Source organism: Pseudorca crassidens, chromosome 2 (assembly GCF_039906515.1).
Source record: "Pseudorca crassidens isolate mPseCra1 chromosome 2, mPseCra1.hap1, whole genome shotgun sequence".
In the NCBI taxonomy this organism is placed as follows: domain Eukaryota; kingdom Metazoa; phylum Chordata; class Mammalia; order Artiodactyla; family Delphinidae; genus Pseudorca; species Pseudorca crassidens.
Window position 1 is genome coordinate 115824109 of NC_090297.1, and position 19345 is coordinate 115843453.

At 38.7% G+C, this 19345-nt stretch overlaps 1 protein-coding gene across 4 annotated transcripts in view; it reads right to left on the reverse strand.

Annotated features, from left to right (window-relative positions):
• Positions 1-13246: 13246 nt before the first annotated feature.
• The window catches only part of CD84 (CD84 molecule), a 39340-nt gene continuing 33241 nt past the window's right edge, over positions 13247-19345 (reverse strand). For 3 of the 4 annotated variants that reach the window (XM_067728351.1, XM_067728350.1, XM_067728352.1), the window contains one exon: positions 13247-18659. In XM_067728351.1, coding sequence (XP_067584452.1) covers positions 18607-18659 — 53 coding nt within the window. In that variant the 3' untranslated portion in view covers positions 13247-18606. The remainder of the gene's footprint in view (positions 18660-19345) is intronic. The other variant, XR_010941170.1, reaches the window with a different exon arrangement.

The following is a 19345-nucleotide window of genomic DNA, read 5'->3' on the forward strand; positions in this document are numbered from 1 at the left end:
TTCCAGTTTTATTTTATTACTCTATTTATTTCTTTTCTGAGCAAAGTGCAAAAATCTTGTGTGTGATGTGAATTGGAATTTTCACTATCTATATCCTTTTTTCTTTCTTTTATATGGTAGTAAAACAACCTAAATTACATATTGTGGTTATGTAACCTAAAATTAACTGGGTTTTTTTTTGAATTTTATTTTATTTTTTTATACAGCAGGTTCTTATTAGTTATCCATTTTACACATATTAGTGTATATATGTCAATCTCAATCTCCCAATTCATCACCCCCCCACCACCAACCCCCTACCACTTTCTCCCCTTGGTGTCCATAAGTTTGTTCTCTACAACTGTGCCTCCATTTCTGCCCTGCAAACCGGTTCATCTGTACCATTTTTCTTGGTTCCATATATATGCATTTATATACGATATTTGTTCTTCTCTTTCTGACTTACTTCACTCTGTATGACAGTCTCTAGATCCATCCACGTCTCTACAAATGACCAAATTTTGTTCCTTTTTATGGCTGATTAATATTCCATTGTATATATGTATCACATCTTCATTATCCATTCATCCATCAATGGACATTTAGGTTGCTTCCATGACCTGGCTATTGTAAATAGAGCTGCAATGAACATTGGGGTGCATGTGTCTTTTTGAATTATGGTTTTCTCTGGGTATATGCCCAGTATTAGGATTGCTGGGTCATATGGTAATTCTATTTTTAGTTTTTTAAGGAAATTCTATACTGTTCTCCATAGTGGCTGTATCAATATACATTCCCACCAAGAGCCCAGGAGGGTTCCCTTTTCTCCACACCCTCTCCAGCATTTAATGTTCATAGATTTTTTGATGATGGCCATCCTGACTGGTGTGAGGTGATACCACATTATAGCTTTGATTTGCATTTCTCTAATGATTAATGATGTTGAGCATCCTTTCATGTGTTTGTTGGCAATCTGTATACCTTCTTTGGAGAAATGTCTATTTAAGTCTTCTGCCCATTTTTGGATTGGGTTGTTTGTTTTTTTGATATTGAGCTGCATGAGCTGCTTGTATATTTTGGAGATTAATCTTTTGTCAGTTGCTTCATTTGCATATATTTTCTCCAGTTCTGAACGTTGTCTTTTCATCTTGTTTATGGTTTCCTTTGCTGTGCAAAAGCTTTTAAGTTTCATTAGGTCCCATTTGTTTATTTTTGTTTTTATTTCCATTTCTCTAGGAGGTGGGTCAAAAAGGATCTTGCTGTGATTTATGTCAGAGTGTTCTGCCTATGTTTTCCTCTAAGAGTTTGGCAGTGTCTGATCTTACATTTAGATCTTTAATACATTTTGAGTTTATTTTTGTGTATGGTGTTAGGGAGTGTTCTAATTTCATTCTTTTACATGTAACTGTCTGGTTCTCCCAACACCACTTATTGAAGAGGCTGTCTTTTCTCCATTGTATATTCTTGCCTCATTTATCAAAGATAAGGTGACCATATGTCGCAGGCAGATTCTTAACCACTGTGCCACCAGGGAAGTCCCTGATAGTATCATTTGATGCACAAAAGTTTTTTGTTTTAATGAAGGCTGGTTTATTTGTTTTTTCTTTTGTTGCCTATGCTTTTGGTGTCATATTCAAGAAATTGTGCCAAATGCAATGTAATGAAGATTTTCCCCTGTGTTTCTTCTAAGAGTTTTATAGTCTTAGTTTTTATATTTATCACTTTGATACATTTGAGTTGATTTTTCTATATTATTTAAGGCAAGATTCACCTTCATTCTTTTGCATTAGGATGTCTTATTTTCCCAGTACCATTTGTTGAAAAGGCTGTCCTTTCCCTATTGAATGTTCTTGGCGTCCTTGTCAAAAATCATTTGGACATATATTTGAGGGTTTATATCTGGTCTATTCTGTTTTATTCTACAGCACCCTGTGTCTGTCTTATGCCCCTGCCACACTCTTTTGATTACTGTAGCTTTGAAGTAAGTTTTGAAATCAGAAAGTGTGAATCCTCTAACTTTGTTCCTTTTCAGGATTGTTTTGGCCATTCAGGGTTGAATTTAATAAAATACATGTTTTGGAATCTCTCCAGATGATTATTTCTTTTCTCCCCTTTAATTTGTTTAAACAAAACCTTGCAATAAATGATTTCTTTTGCAAAATATATTCAAAGTCTTAAAAGAGAAAAATCTTCCACCTAGAATACTCTACCCAGCAAGATTGCCATTTAGAATAGGTGGAGAAATAAAGAATTTCTCAGACAAGCAAAAACTAAAAGAATACAGCAATACTAAACCTATCCTAAAAGATATATTGAAAGGCCATCTCTAAATAGAAGAGAAGCAAGAAGAAATAGGAAGGAGTAAATCCAGCTGGAAAGTAAATCACTTAAATTACCCAGTATACAGATCAAAAAGAAAAAAAAAACTGTTTGTGAAAGCAATGATAAACACAAGGAACAGCAAAAGGATAAACATGAAGATGTAAAAAGGGACATCAAAATCATAAAGTGTGGGGAAGGAGAGTAAGAAAATCCATATTCTTTTTCTTTATTTTTTAAAATTTATTTATTTTATGTGTTTTTACTTTTTTTGGTTGTGTTGGGTCTTCGTTGCTGCACAGAGGCTTTCTCTAGTTGCAGCGAGCAGGGGCTACTCTTCACGGCAGTGCATGAGCTTCTCATTGTGGTGGCTTCTCTTGTTGCGGAGCATGGGCTTTAGGCATGCAGGCTCAGTAGTTGTGGCTTGTGGGCTCTAGAGCACAGGTTCAGTAGTTGTGGCACACAGGCTTAGTTGTTCTGTGACATGTGGGATCTTCCCAGACCAGGGCTTGAACCCATGTTCCTTGCATTGGCAGGCAGATTCTTAACCACTGTGCCACCAGGGAAGCCTTCTTTTTCCTTTTTTTAGAACGTGTTTGAGTCTATATCACTATCAGTCCAAAGCAAGCAGATATAGGAATGGGTTAACATATTGGAAAAACAGGGCAACCACAAATAAAAAACTTACAATAGAGTCACAAAAACCTAACAGAAGAGAACACAAGTATAAAATAAAAAGAAATAATCAAACCACAAAAAGAAAAAAGAAAGGAACACAGAAGAAATAAAGAATCAACTGGAAAGCAAGGTTTGAAATGGCAATTAATACACATATATCAATAATTACCTTAAATGTTGATGGACAGAATGTTCCAATCAAAAGACATAGAGTGGCAGATTGGATTTGAAAGACAAGAGCTTACAATATGCTGCCTACAAGAGACCCACTTTAGGGAAAAAGGCACAAATAGATTGAAAGTGAGGGGATGGAAAAAGATTTCATTCAGGGACTTCCCTGGTGGTGCAGTAGTTAAGAATCTGCTTACCAATGAAGGGGACATGGGTTTGATTCCTGCTCTGGGAAGATCCCACATGCCACGGATTAACTAAGCCTGTGCACCACAACTACTGATCCTGTGCTCTAGGGCCCATGTGCCACGACTACTGAGCCCACATGCTGCAACTAATGAAGCCCACTTTCCTAGACCCTGTGCTCCACAACAAGAGAAGCCACCACAATGAGAAGCCTGCACACCACAACAAAGAGTAGCCCCCGTTTGCTACAACTAGAGAAAGCCCACATGCAGCAATGAAGACCTAATGCAGCCAAAAAAAAAAAAAAAAGTTATTTCATGCAAATGGACATGACAAGGAAGTGGGAGTTGCAATACTCATATCAGACAAAATAGTCTTTAAAGCAAAGGCTATAAAAAAAGATAAAGAAGTACAGTATATAATGATAAAAGAATCAATACAAGATGAGACTTTTACACTCATCAACATATATGCACCTAATATAGGAAGACCCAAATACATAAAACAAATACTAACAGACATAAACGGAGAAATTGATATGAATACAATAATACTAGGAGAGGTTAACATCCAACTCACATCAATGGACAGACCTTCCAGACAGAGAACCAATGAGGCAACAGAGGTCCTAAATGATACAATAGAACAGTTAGACTTAATTGATATTTTCAGGGCACTACATCAAAAAAACCCACAGAATATACATTCTTTTCAAGTGCACATAGAACATTCTCTAGAATTGACCATATCCTAGGGCACAAAACTAACTTCAAGAAATTTAAGAGTATAGAAATTATTTCAAGCATCTTCTCTGACCACAATGGCATGAAACTAGAAATCAACCACAGGAAAAGAAATGAGAAAAAAAAAAAAGATTATATGGAGACTAAATAACATGACACTAAAAAACCAATGGGTCAATGAAGAAGTCACAAAGGAAATTAAAAAATGCCTTGAGACAAATGACAATGAAAACACAACTTACAAAATCTATGGGATGCAGCAAAAACATTTCTCAGAGGGAAGTTCATAGCATACAGACTTTCATCCAAAGAAAGAAAAATCTCAAATAAACAACTTAACCTACCACCTAAAAGAATTAGAAAAAGAAGAACAAAACCTAAAGTTAGCAGAAGGAAGGAAATAATAAAGATCAGGGAGAAAATAAATAAATAGAGATTTTAAAAATACAATAGAAAAAAGCAACAAAACCAAGAGCTTGTTCTTTGAAAGCATAAACAAAATTAACAAATCACTGGCCAGATTCACAAAGAAGAAAAGAGAGAGAACCCAAATAAACAAAATAAGAAATGAAAAAGGAGAAATCTCAACTGATAGCACAGAAATTAAAAAAAAAATAAGAGAATACTATGAACAATTATATGCCAACAAATTTGACAACCTAGAAGAAATGGACAGCTTCCTAGAAACATACAGCCCAGCAAAATTCAATCAAGCAGAAATAGATAATTTGAACAGACCTATTACTAGAAGTGAAATAGAATTTGTAATTAAAAAACTTTCTACAAACAAAAGTCCAGGACCAGATGGCTTCACAGGTGAATTCTACCAAACATACAAAGAAGAAATTATACTGATTCTTCTCAAATTCTTCCAAAAGATTGAAGAGGAAGGAACACTCCCAAAGACATCCTATGAAGCCACCATCACCCTGATACCAAAACCAGACAAAGACACCACCACAAAAGAAAATTACAGGTCAATATCTTTGATGAATATAGTGCAAAAATTCTCAACAAAATATTAGCAAACAGAATCCAGCAACACATAAAAATCATCATACACCACGACCAAGTGGGATTCATCCCAGGTTCACAAGGATGGTTCAACATATGCAAATCAATCAATCAATGTAATACACCACATTAACAAGAGAAAAGTCAGAAAAGTCAAAAACCACATGATCATCTCAATAGATGCAGAGAAACCATTTGACAAAATTCAACATGAATTCATGAAAAAAAAAAAAACTCTTACCAAAGTGGGAATAGAGGGAACATATCTCAAGATAATAAAAGTCATTTATGACAAACCCACAGCCAATATAATAGTCAATGGTGAGAAGTTGAAAGCCTTCCTCTAAAATCTGGAACAAGACAAGGATGCCCACTCTCACCACTTCTATTCAACATAGTATTGGAAATCCCAGCCACAGCAATCAGACAAGAAAAAGAAAAGTTATCCAAATTGGAAGGGAAGAGGTAAAATTGTCACTGTATGCAAATGACATGATACTATATATAGAAAACCTAGGGATTCCACGCAAAAACTACTAGATCTAATAAATGAATTCAGCAAAGTAGGATGATAGAAGATTAACATTCAGAAATCAGTTGCATTCCTTTACACTAACAATGAAATATTAGAAAGGGAATTCAAAAAAAAGACACTTTTTTAAATTGCACCAAAGAAAGAAAAATACCTGGAGTAAACCTGACCAAGGAGATGAAATATTTATATGCTAAGTACTATAAAACATTAATTAAGGAAGTAAAATAGGATTCAAAGAAATGGAAAGATATCCCATGCTCTTGGATTGGAAGAATTAATATTGTTAAAATGGCAATACTACCCAAAGCAATCTACAGATTTAACGTGATTCCTATCAAATTACCTATGACATTTTTTCACAGAACTAGAACAGATAATCCAAAAATTTATATGGAACCATAAAAGACCCAGAATTACCAGAGCAATCCTGAGGGGAAAAAAACAAAGCAAGAGGCATAACTCTCCCAGACTTCAGACAATACTGCAAAGCTACAGTAATCAAAACAGTGTAGTATTGGTACAAAAACAGGCATATGGATCAATGGAACAGAACAGAGAGCCCAGAAATAAACCCACACACCTACAGTCAATTAATCTTCAACAAAGGAGGCAAGAATATAAAATGGGGAAAAGACAGTCTCTTCAGCAAGTGGTGCTGGGAAAGTTGGACAGTTTCATGTAAATCAATGAAGTTAGAACACACCCTCACACCATGCACAAAAATAAACTCAAATGGCTTAAAGACTTAAACATAAGACATAACACCATAAAACTCCTAGAAAAAAGCATAGACAAAACATTCTCTGATGTAAACTGTACCAATGTTTTCTTAGGCCAGTCTCCCAAGGCAATAGAAATAAAAGCAAAAATAAACAAATGGGACCTAACCAAACTTACAAGCTTTTGCACAGCAGACCATAAAAACAAACAAAAAACCAAACAAAAAACAAAAGACAACCTATGGAATGGATGGGAGAAAATATTTGCAAATGATGCGATAGACAAGGGCATAATCTCCAAAATACACAAACAGCTCATACAACTCAACAACAAAAAAACAAACAGTCCAATCAAAAAATGGACAGAAGACCTTAATAGACATTTCTCCAAAGAAGACACGCAGATGGTCAGTAGGCACATGAAAAGATGCTCAACATCAGTAAATATTAAAGAAATGCAAATCAAAACTACAATGAGGTACCACCTCACACCAGTCAGAATGACTATCAAATAACAAATGCTAGAGAAAGTGTGGAGAAAAGGGAACCCACCTACACTGTTGGTGGGAATGTAAGTTGGTACAGCCACTATGGAAAACATTATGGAGGTTCCTCAGAAAACTAAAAATAGAATTATCATATGATCTAGCAATCCCACTCCTGGGCATATACCTGGATAAAGCTATAATTCAAAAAGATACATGCACCCCTATGTTCATAGCAGCACTATTCACAATAGCCAAAACATGGAGACAACCCAAATGTCCATCAACAGATGAATGGATAAAGAAGATGTGGTACATATATACAATGGAATACTACTCAGCCATAAAAAAGAACAAAATAATGCCATTTACAGGAACATGGATGCATCTAGAGCTTATTATACTAAGTGAAGTAAGTCAGAAAGAGAAAGACAAACACCATATGATATCACTCATATGTGGAATCTAAAATATGGCACAAATGAACCTATCTACAAAACAGAAACAGACTCATAGCCATAGAGAACAGACTTGTGGTTGCCAAGGGGGAGTGGGGAGGGAGAGAGATGGACTGGGAGTTTGGGGTTGGTAGATGAAAACCGTTACATTTAGGATGGATAAACAACAAGGTTCTAATATATAGCACAGGGAACTATGTTCAATATCTTATGATAAACCATAATGGAAAAGAATATAAAAAAATGTCTATATGAGTATAACTGAGTCACTTTGCTGTACAGCAGAGATTGGCACACCATTGTAAATCCACCATACTTCAATAAAAAATTTTTTTTAAAGATTTCTTAAAGATAACTAATTTCTGCATTCTGGAGAGAGCCCCTACTTGATTGCACTTTTTTCCTTTTCATTCCTTGCTTGGTTCAATTTACTAAAATTTGAATTAACATTTTTAACAATTATATTAATAAGTGAGACTGATCAATATCAGGAATTGACAAATTTTTTCCATAAAGGTCAAGATAGTGAATACTTTTAGACTTTGGGGGCTGTACAGTCTCCACTGCAACTATTCAACTTCGCTGTTGTAGCATGAAAGCAGCCCCAGTCAATATGTAAATGAATGAGTATTGGGGGGGTTCCAGAAAAAATTTATTTATTAACACTGAAATTTGAATTTCATATAATTTTTGCATGTCACCAAATATTATTCTTCTTTTGAGTTTTTCCAACTTTTAAAAATTGTAAAAACTATTCTTAACCCACAAGCTATATAAAAACACTTGGCAGACTGGATTTGTCCACAGGAAGTAGTTTGCTGATCCCTGGTCTATATTTTTCTTTTTTGGGAATCGTCCTCATCTAGTTTGGAATCAGTGCTATATTAATAGTGCTCAATGAATTTTGAAAATTTCCACTAGTTTTTACACTTTGGAACAGTTAAAATTACATAGAAATTATCCTTTCATTGAAGGTGGTGGAGTTAGCTCATAAGACCATCTAGGCTTGGTGCCTCTTGGGGAATTAGATAACTGAGTATATTTTCCATTTTATCTCTGGTTAAAGAAGTTCTTCCAGTTATAACCTTTCAACTTATGAACTATTATAAGTGTAAAGCTATATACCAGAGCAATCCATTTGTTCTTCCTGCCACAAGATGGCATTGTTTGTGTTTTGAAAAGATCACTCTGGCTGTGGTGTAGAGAATGAATTGGACCACGGCAAGTATGACTTCAGGAGGTAAAGTGCTGTTGTCCAGGTAAGAGAAGATAGTGCCTTGACTGCTGTAGCTACTGCTGGATGGAAGAAGAAAAGTTGGATGGATTATAAAAACATTCAAAGAGGTATGTCAGGGATTTTCAAGACCACTTCCACGTTCAATGGTTCACTACGAGGACTTATAGGATTCAGCATATAGTTATATGCATGGCTGTGAGTTATTACAGTGAATAGATAAAAAGCAAAATCAGTAAAAAGAGATGGTATATAGAGTGGTGTCCAGGAGAAACCAAGGTACAAGCTTCCAAGAGGCTTCTGCCAGTGGAGTCACATAGGATATGCTTAATTCCTCTAGTGACATGTGATGACAACATGTGTGAAATATTTTCTACTAGAGAAGTTTGTCTGAGCCTAGGATTCCAGGGTTTTTATCAGTAGTCATGCAGGCGCTATCTACCTAGCATGTATAAAATTTCAGAATCCCAGAAGGAAAGCAGATGTTTAGCACAAAGCAAATTGTTTGTAAAAGCAGTTCAGTGACTCCCTTTTATCAGGGAATGGTAGAACTCTCCCCAAATCCAAGTTCCGAGACACCAGCCAAGGGCCAACCTTGTAAGCACACCTTTCAAAGGATAGCAGTCTTAGGCCCACATTGTTAATGTTAACTCTTTTCTGTGTTTTCTAATTCCTAATTATGTTTTATACACAGGAAGTAAAGCCAGTATTTTTCTATTGCATTTCCATCTGAAGGTTGGAAACTTATTAAGGGAATATACTTTGGAATAAATAGCTTTGTCATTGAGACATGTGCCAAAGAATTACTCATTCCAGGTAAGGTAAGACAGTTAAAAGCTGTACAAACTTTTGCATCTTCACTAGTTAATCAAAATATTATACATTGAGGACTTCCTCTGTAACTTGCACAGGATCAGACATTGTGGTTACAAATGATGAGCAAAATCAGGTGTGATCTGTGCCCTGATGGAGCTCACAGTCTAGTGGGGAAACAGAGACATTGATCAGATAATCACAAGGAGAAATATTTAAAGACAAAATTTGAAAACTGCTGTGGTGGAAAGAGATCTAGTATAATGAGAGTAAAAATGGGCATCAGACATGGATTGAAGAACAGGAAGACTTCCCTCAGGAAGGGACATTTGAGCTGAGCCCTGAGGGATAACTGGGCATTAACTAAGTGAAGTGTGTATTAGAGGTAGTGAAGGTACGGAGTGGGTGGTAAAGCATTTCAGACAGAGGGAGAGTCCTAAGGCTAACGTGTAGATTAAATTAAATGAAATGTGCCAGAACCTCAGAGGGCACTAGAAAAACACCACCAAAAATTTAAAAAAATCTTCTCAAGATTATCTGTATCTGTTTATAAAGTTGCTACACAGGTGGCACTGAAATTGTTCTGGGTAGTGGTTCCATTTCAGCCCAACAAAAAACGGATGAAGAGATGTAACTGTGGGAGCTGGGAGCCCAAGCGTGTTTGCAAAGAGTTGCTCAGAGCAGAGGATCTGAAGCTTCTTTGATAAGTAGAGAGTAAAGGAAGTGGTTTCAGATCTAGAAGATACTGTTTGCTGTCTCACATACCACCTCTTAGCAAGTCATTTCTTCAAAGTTTTACAAAACATCCTGAGGCCCTGCACCCATAGTTCTGAGGGAACCACACCCTAGTCTCGTCATTGAAAAACCTAGTCCTTTTATCCCTTTTCTCCAAGTGGCACTGTGGGTGACCTATACAATCTTACTCTCAAATTCCCTAGAAACAGACTCAAAGTGGTTTCCAGGACTTCTATTCTACTCTTGATGTCTGGGTCCCAATCCGAGTTCAGTTCAACAAATTATTTATTTATTTATTTATTAACATCTTTATTCTTTATTGGAGTATAATTGCTCTACAATGGTGTGCTAGCTTCTGCTTTATAACAAGGTGAATCAACAAATATTTATTAAGCTCTCCTAAGGCATTGGCTTCTGTGATGAGCGCTCTTACTGAAAAGGTGAATAAGACAAAACTCTTATACTAGAGGGAGAGGGACCCCAAAACATATGATTTAAGTGCCCAGTTTCTCTGTTTCTAGGATGATCAAGGCAGAACTCCCTGCTCTACCTCTAGACATACGTATCTGCTGTGCTCTGGTTTCTTGTTTCTGGTCCTGGTCCTCCTTATCTCTAGGTTTTCCACCTTCTCTCAGGATCCTGGTCATCTCTCTCACAGCAGACTTCCTTTTCCCCATTCTCTGTCTGACTACCTCAATCCATGGTAACTTTGTGTCTATTCAGGGTCTGAGTTCTCAGCTGCACAGAGCCTTTATCATATTGTTGATAGTTTTTGATGTTTCAGCTACTTATTTTATCTCTTCTTTTCCTGAAAAAGCCAAGTAAGACACAAACAGAATAGATGTATCATCAAATATTCGTGTGTTTACTTGCTGAAATGGAGCTTGTAGTCTCATTTCTTAGGCACTTACAAGGTGCAGACAATACTTTATTAATAGAAATTTACAAATACATGAAATAAAAGGTAACATGTAGAAAGGATAAAATACCCTGTTACAAACATGGCACCTGGCTTCTGAAATAGGTTTAGCAGCATTTGCTACTAGTAAGCATAATCTTCATGCTTGTATTAATTAATCCAAGTTTTTGAGGATCCAAAGTTTATTAGGTACTGTGGACACAAAGAAGAGGAGAAAGTCTTCTGAGCCAAAACAACTTATTGACCAGTTGGGGAGACAGTTAAAAAAATGCCACAGCTATATAATTATAAAAGAATATGATAAATGCTACTATTATGCACTTATATACTAAATGCTGCAGGAGTGTAAATAAGGAGCTATATATTTAGCTTTGAGTGGGAGGTTTTGGAAGGCTACACAAAGAGGGGATAGTTGGTCTGATCCTTGAAATATGAAAGAGCCAGAGATGGAATGGAGAGAAAGGCATTTCAGGTGGGGGACGCAGCATGGGCAAAGGCATGGGAGTGGGAAAGGATTTGGTGAGTTTATGGACCCACGATATTCTATGTGGCTGGATCCTAGGGAAGAGGCAGGTGAGGGGCCTGGAAAATCTGATAGGTTAGATTGCTAAGGAGTCTGGTCCCACAGGAAAATGAAGTGATAACTTCCATGTTTTAGAAAGATTGCTCTTTGTGTGATAGCAGCCCAGGTTATAAAGGATAAAGGAATGAACTGAGAGACTGGGATAGAGAGGGAGGGTGTGTTTGAGAATTAGACAGATTGAGGAGACATGGTTGAGAGGGGCCAAATAGAGGAGTTGGAATTTTTTTTTTAATTAATTAATTTATTTATTTAACATCTTTATTGGAGTATAATTGCTTTACAATGGTGTGTTAGTTTCTGCTTTACAACAAAGTGAATCAGTTATACATATACATATGTTCCCATATCTCTTCCCTCTTGCGTCTCCCTCCCTCCCACCCTACCTATCCCACCGTCTAGGTGGTCACAAACCACCTAGCTGATCTCCCTGTGCTATGCGGCTTCTTCCCACTAGATATCTATTTTACCTTTGGTAGTGTATATATGTCCATGCCACTCTCTCACTTCGTCACAGCTTACCCTTCCCCCTCCCCATGTCCTCAAGTCCATTCTCTAGTAGGTCTGTGTCTTTATTCCCATCCTACCCCTAGGCTCTTCATGACATTCTTTTTTCTTAGATTCCATATATATGTGTTAACATATGGTATTTGTTTTTCTCCTTCTGACTTACTTCACTCTGTATGACAGATGAGGAGTTGGAATTGACAGGACCTAATAGCTGATTAGATGTAGTGGGGAGGTGAGGTGATGGGAAGAAAGAAAGAAGACTCGAGGATAAAAGATTTTTTTGCTTTGGGTGGCAGCTGACTGGTGAAGCAGTGAAGAATAGCAGTTCAGGACACAGCCCCTGGAGTTGGAAGACTAGGAATTGATTCCTGGTTTTAATATTTGTTTGTCTGAGTTACTTAGCCTTTCTGTGACTCAGTTTCTTAACTTGTAAAATGGAGGATGATTGCAACTATTTTGGGGGTAGATAAGTTTTAATGTTTCTTATGGGCTTTAAATGAGTGAATACATATAAAACATCAGGATGGGAATTGTACATAGTAAGCACTCAGTAAGTGTCAGCTATTATGATTTGGTGGGCCATTAACTAGCACAGTGGAAACAGACAGAAAGCAAGTTGGGGAGGTCAAGGAAAGACTTGTGAGTTCAATTTTGGGCACACTGAATTTAAGATGACTTCTGACATCCATGCAGAAATGACCCATAAACAGTTGGAAATATAGATTATAAATTAGTGTTTGAGATTATATGTATTTTAAAAAATTCCCTGACAGATAATTTATGTAATTATCTGCCTATGATAAAACCTCATAAGAAAAAAATCTCTATTTCCCACTTGCAAAGATATGGCCACTTTCAGGTCCCAGAGTTGATGCAGCTAAACCCAGAGGCTTGTGTAGGGCTATTCAGAACTGCCTGGGCAATCAGCCAGCAAGAGTGATGATAATAATTATCATCCGAAGAGAGGATAGTTCTCTTATGCATCCTCTAAATAAATTTCTCAAAGTCTACAAGCCTCTAAAGAATGTACTAGTCATTACTTTGCTTCCTCAAATCAGAACTTCCGGACTTTTACTAATGGGCCTTTGTCAAAATGTATTAACACTTTTATATGAAAAACCATCAAGGGCTCCTCACACTTGGATGGAGGATCATTAAAATCTCAAGGTGCGTAGCTGTTTCTCAACCATGAACTAGTATAGCACAACTCCCCAGTTCTTACCTCTTCTGTTCCTGTTTTTCTTGTGGTGTAAATAGCGGAAATTTACACTGTGTTTTTCTCATTTTGTAACAACTCATCAGAAATGCTTAAGACCTGGATTCCTTGTTTGCTGTCCAAAATGCAGAGAGGGCTTCTATCCAAGCTTCTTTAATGGCTGTTTCCAAAAGGAAAGCTGGGTGGTTATCCAGAGAACAATGGAATTAATATATGAACATGTTGACTTGGAGTTGCAGTTATTGTCTTTAAAATATTATTATATGTACATATTCATTCAACAGATATTTGTGGGCCACCTATTATGTGTCAAGCAAGGTGCCAGGTGTGTGCTAGACTTGAAGCAAAGTGCCAGGTGTTGGGAATCCACAGCAGGTAAAGGGAAGCAGCATGGTAGACTGCAAGTACTTAGCCCTTGATGACAAGAAGTCCTGAGTTCAAATCCTGTCTTCCTAAGCTTACTGGCTTTGCTAAGGTATTTACTCCCTCAGCCTTAATGTAAACTAGAAGAGTTAATTTCTATTTTACAGCATCTAGTGTAGCAGTTGGTGTACAAAGTAAGCCCTCAATTAACTAATACAGGCTCCCTGCCCTCAAATAGCTCTTTATTTCCATCACTATTATTCAGACATAGCCCCTGTGCTCTCACTAGTTGAGGAGACAGGTATGCTATCAGGTAATTAAGATGTAGTGTAATAAGTGAAATAATAGGAGCAGGTATTGAGTTGAGGATTGAGAGTTAAAAGTTTGATATACCATGTTAATCTAGCACAATATCAGATACATTTGTGTTGCAAGAACCTTATTTCATAATTTTGGTTTAGCATCTTATGATGGTTTCAGGCCTATAAGAACAGCTAATATAATGATCCAGGGTTTTACTGTGTGCAGGCACGGAACACCTCATTTAATCCCCACACCAACCCTACAAGGTAGGAGCCAGTATTATCCCTATTTTACAAATGGGCAAACTGAGGCACAGAGAGGTTAAAATAACTTGCCCAAGGTCACATATCTAAGAAACCAGGATTCAGACCCAGGTACTCTAGCATCAGAGCCCACATTTGTGACCACTCATTACACTTTTTCCTATTGTGTCCTTAAGCTTCATTTTACAGCCAATAGGTATTGTCACTAATTACATGCGAGAAAATTTTACAAATCAAGTGAAATTCAGAGAAAATTCAAATAGAAGGAAAGTAATGGATCTTGAAGAAAATATAGCCCGGTCATTTCTTTTCTCCAGGAGTAACCATGAGAAGTGCTCTCTGTTTACATAGCCTGGACCAGCCAGGCTCCTTCCTATGCACCACTTTCCACAGGTGGCCCAGTCCAGCTCTTCTCTTGTGGGCTGTGCAGTTCATAATGTTCTATAGCTTTAAAAAACTCTCATTTTAAATCAGCTTCACTTTCTTTTTCTGAGAGGCATTGACTCAGTTCCCTGGTAAAGCCCACGCTGACTTGCAAGGGAGTGTCCTGTCTTACCTCTGTTTTCCACTAGAGGGCCCTGCCCCTGAGATTTCAATTTCAATGCACATTTTTAAACTAGCACATCTTTGTCTGATACAAGATCCTCTCCACTGAAAGAATACTTTGATTTTATAGACCTGTTGTTCATAATTTAGGTTGTATGGAAATATGTGAAGGGGAAAATAAGATCACAGTCATTTTACAGAAGGATTATCTGAGAACTGAGCCCTTGGGAATGGGGTAAGTAGCTTACGTCTTCATAAATCAGAAGACTCACAGGAAAGAATCAAACACGGTGGTCCTGAGTCCCAAAGCCCACTTGAAGAATTTCTGTGCACTGGTTCCATCCCAGGTTAGTTCTCCTGGAAGACCTAAGGAACACTTATCTCTGGTTCTTTCCTTTCTTCTTTCCTTTCTCCCTCTTCCTTCCTTCCTTCCTTCCTTTCTTTCTTTCCCCTTTCTTTCTCTCTCTCCCTTTCTTTCTCCTTCCTTCCTTTCTCTCTCTCTTCCTTCCTTCCTTCCTTCTTTTCTTTCTTTCTTTCTTTCTTTCTTTCTTTCTTTCTTTCTTTCTTTCTTTCTTTCTTTCTTTCTTTCTTTCTTTCTTTCTTTCTTTCTTTCTTTCTTTCTTTCTTTCTTTCTTTCTTTCTTTCTTTCTTTCTTTCTTTTTCTTTCTTTTTCTTTCTTTCTTTCTTTCTTTCCTTTCTCTCCCACCCCACCTTTCCACTGGGGTGTTAGTATACTAAGAATGTGACTGAGTGAGCACACCAGAGAAAGGCAGGGACAACAGTTACAGAATGAAGATATTCAGGAGCAATCCCTCAACTCACATAAAAGAGTACTTTTATTTTAGAAAAAACAGCCTGTTAGTGTGACTTTGGAACTTCTTCATCCTTTAGGACCACATTTTTTTATTTCCTCCTTCATACCCTTCCCTAGGGTGACTGCCTTTCACCTCTTCACACCTGGTTCATTGCATCACTTGATGTCTTAGCTGGTCTGTCTAACTCTGAAAATCTTCTCCCTCCAAAGTGTCCTTATACTAGGAATAGCCTCTGATGTCTGCCTCTTGATATGTAATGCTTGCCATGATTCGATTCCACTGTGCTTATTGGCTCCTATCCATCAGTATTTCCAATATGTATCTTCTTTGCAAGCTGGCTGGTCACTTTCAATTCTATTCAACAGCATTTATAGCTCACAAGCAAGGTACAAGACACCATGCTGGCTGGCGGTAGTTGCAGAGATGAATAAAGCTATTACCTCTTCATGATCATGAAGTCACGGGCCTTGCCTTTAAGTAATGGGCAACATAGAGGGAAACAAATAATAATCTATACTGTAAGGTAGAATGAAATGAGTTTTAATGACAGAAAGACCAAAGGGGTGGGGGAAGGAGTGCAAAAAGAACCATAGTTAATTTGACTAGTGATACCCGGGAAAGCTTCATAGATGAGGTGACATTTGAGCTGGGTCTTGAAGGATGTGTAAATGGACAGGGGATGGGGGCATACATTCCAGCTGAGCACTGCGCCACACACAGGCAAGAGACTGTGAACATGCATGGTATATCAGGGAGGTATCCCAAATACATGACACAGATCCAGTCCTTTTCTTTCTTTCATGCCTTCCTCACTTGGATGCCTTCTGTCTTCTTCATTCTCTGCCAAATTCCATCCATCCTTTGAGGTCCAGCTTCAGCAGCACTTCCTCCATAAGATTTTTTCTGACTGTGCTAGCTCATGCCACTCTCTGTAGCATGTAGTTCAGAATTTAACTGTAGTATTTGTACTGTAGTTAGACCAGGGCAGACATCATGCTCATCTTACTCTTTGGAGGCCTTGCAACCCCCAACACAGTGCTAATGAGAGTCAGGGCTAGGTGGTTCTATGGACCCATTAATGGGGACTAACAACTTCATTCTGCCTAAATGCAGTTTATTTCTGCTATCCAGCCTGGAATTTTTCATGGGGTTTTAGGATTTAGCTGGTTATGTTTGCTAACACTTAAGGGAAACAATTTTTCAAATGCTTACTTCAATGTTCTGCTCAGCCATAGGTGATTCCTCCTTAGTGTTGTCAGGGAAAGAGGGAGGGTCATTAACATCAGCTTGAACTCCACGACTTTCTGGGATGAGCCTTAGGAACTGAGGTGAATCCAATTTCATCATCTATACTGTCATCTATGAAGTTCCCTCTAGAGAATGACTGTTTCCTTCAAGGTCTATTGTTTTGATGGTTGGGTTCCCCTAAAGTGCCAGAAATATAGCTTAGCAATTCCTTTTAGAGAATGAGGTTACTGGATATGGCTTCTACTTCTTTTTTTTTTTTTGCCGTACGCGGGCCTCTCACTGTTGTGGCTTCTCCCGTTGCAGAGCACAGGCTGCAGACGCGCAGGCTCAGCAGCCATGGCTCATGGGCCTAGCCGCTCCGCGGCATGTGGAATCTTCCCGGACTGGGGCACGAACCCGTGTCCTCTGCATCGGCAGGTGGACTCTCAACCACTGCGCCACCAGGAAGCCCTGGCTTCTTCTTCTTGATGAGGCTGTTTGGAGTGTCTATTAGCCTGGTTCTGCAGAGAAACAGATCTAACAGGAAATAGCTATAAAGGAATTGACTCATGTGGTTATGGAGATTGAAAAATTCCAAGATCTGTAGTCAGCAAGCTGGAGAGGTGATGGTATAGTTCCGGTCTGAGTCCAAAGGCCTGAGAACCAGGAGAGCTGATCGTGGGCATTCCAGTCCATGTGCAAGTCCTAAGGCAGGAGAAGACTGATGTCCCATTTCAGACAGGCAGAGAGAGAGAATGGATTTTCCCTTACTCTGCCTTTTTGTTCTATTCAGGTTTTCAGTGGATTTGGTGATGCCCACCTACACTGGAGGGGAATATTAATCTGCTTTACTCAGTCTACCAATTCAAATGTTTACCTCTTCCCTCACACTTACAGCCTGAATAATGTTTAACCAGATATCTGGGCATCCCATGGTCCAATCAAGTTGACACATAAAATTAACAATCACAGAGTGATATAGAAGGAAAACTTGGCCAGAAAAAATATATTATGAGGTTTCTGAAGTGGAGCCTGAAGAAAAATGCCCTAGCAGTCTAGTTCCTACAGAAAGAGCATTTTCCAACACTCTATTGGGAGACTGTGTCTGCACAGCTGAGAGCTACAACTCTGATGGCTTCCCATGCCACACAGTTATATAGGGTTGGGCTGGTCCAGCCAGGTGTACCCTGAACAAAGTTTCCCAGGCAAAGGGACAAACAGAGACTGAAATGCAGTACATGCCAAGCCATGTACTCAAGTGGGGGGCTCATCTGCCCAAGGTACTGTGTGGAATTGGGGAAGCCATGGACCAGGGCTCCTCCCATATATTGAGTGTGAGAAGAGGCTCCTAAGTGGTGTGTCATGGCAGATTACAGGTGTGCAAAATGTGGATCCTTCACATATGGGGTTGCTGGGAAAAGTCATCACCTCTGGTCATACACAGCCTCCAGCCATGAGCAATCTTGACTGTTTACCCCATTGGGCCACAAAAATATTTTCTCCATGTGCTGCGATGTGAAGAAGGGTGGGAAGCACTGTGCCAAAGGACATTCCTTGTCATTCATCAGGAAGGGAGCAATTTCAGAAAGGGCACGTATCCATTTGCTTATCTAGGCATGAGCTATGCCCAGCAACAAAGTGTTTGCTTCTTTGCTTACGTGTTGGGATCTGGTGATTTGCAATCTCCAGGTAAGTTCTGGGCAGAGCAAGTCTAGGTCTGGAGCATCTGCCAGTAGGTATGGTTGTAGCTCAGTTTCCATGGGGAGAATTCCATCTGGGAGCCTAGATTACAATTTCATAGCTTGAAGTCCCAGGAGGTTTGTTGTCCTGCGTGTTGGTTTTCCCCATCTGCACAAAAGGGAGGAGGACATGTTGACTGAAAGGTGCTGGTAGGGAATTCCAGTCCCACGAGGAGCCCTCTAGAGTAATGCAAATGTCACAGACCGATGCCTTAGATTTCCCTGGTTCTGGGGTAAACTGGGGTAGTAGGGCCTTGCCCTTTGCTGAGTCCCTCACCTCTGTTCCAGCCACCCAATTTGGAAGCCCTTGGGTAATCAACTTCTTAGCTTAGAAAAAGCAGCAGTAGAGAATGTGGATATCTGCACTGATTTTTATTATAGGCTTGAGGCAGCATCCAGGCTCAAGCTACACATGTTCCATGTTCCTAGTTCAGCCTTCATTCCTTCTGTAGCCCGGTAACTGCACCTTGGCCTATATTTAGTGGTGAGTCACCTCCACTGGTGTCATATGCTCTAGTTACTTAGAATACTGCAGACAACCCTCCCACTGGTTTGCAGAGTCCTAGGTTTTAAATTACACATTATCCAAATTAATAATTGTCATCCAACTTGTCTAGAGGGTTTACTTTGAGATGTCTCAATCCAAGAGTCCCTGATTAATCCCTCAAGTCTAGTCTTTTCCAGTGGTATTTTCTTCTCTGTTTCCTCCCACTCTCCTTCCAATCCTGGTTCAAACATGTGGACACCTTGCTTCCCACTTCCTGCTTCTCCTTCCTTTTCCCTCCTTCTCCTCTT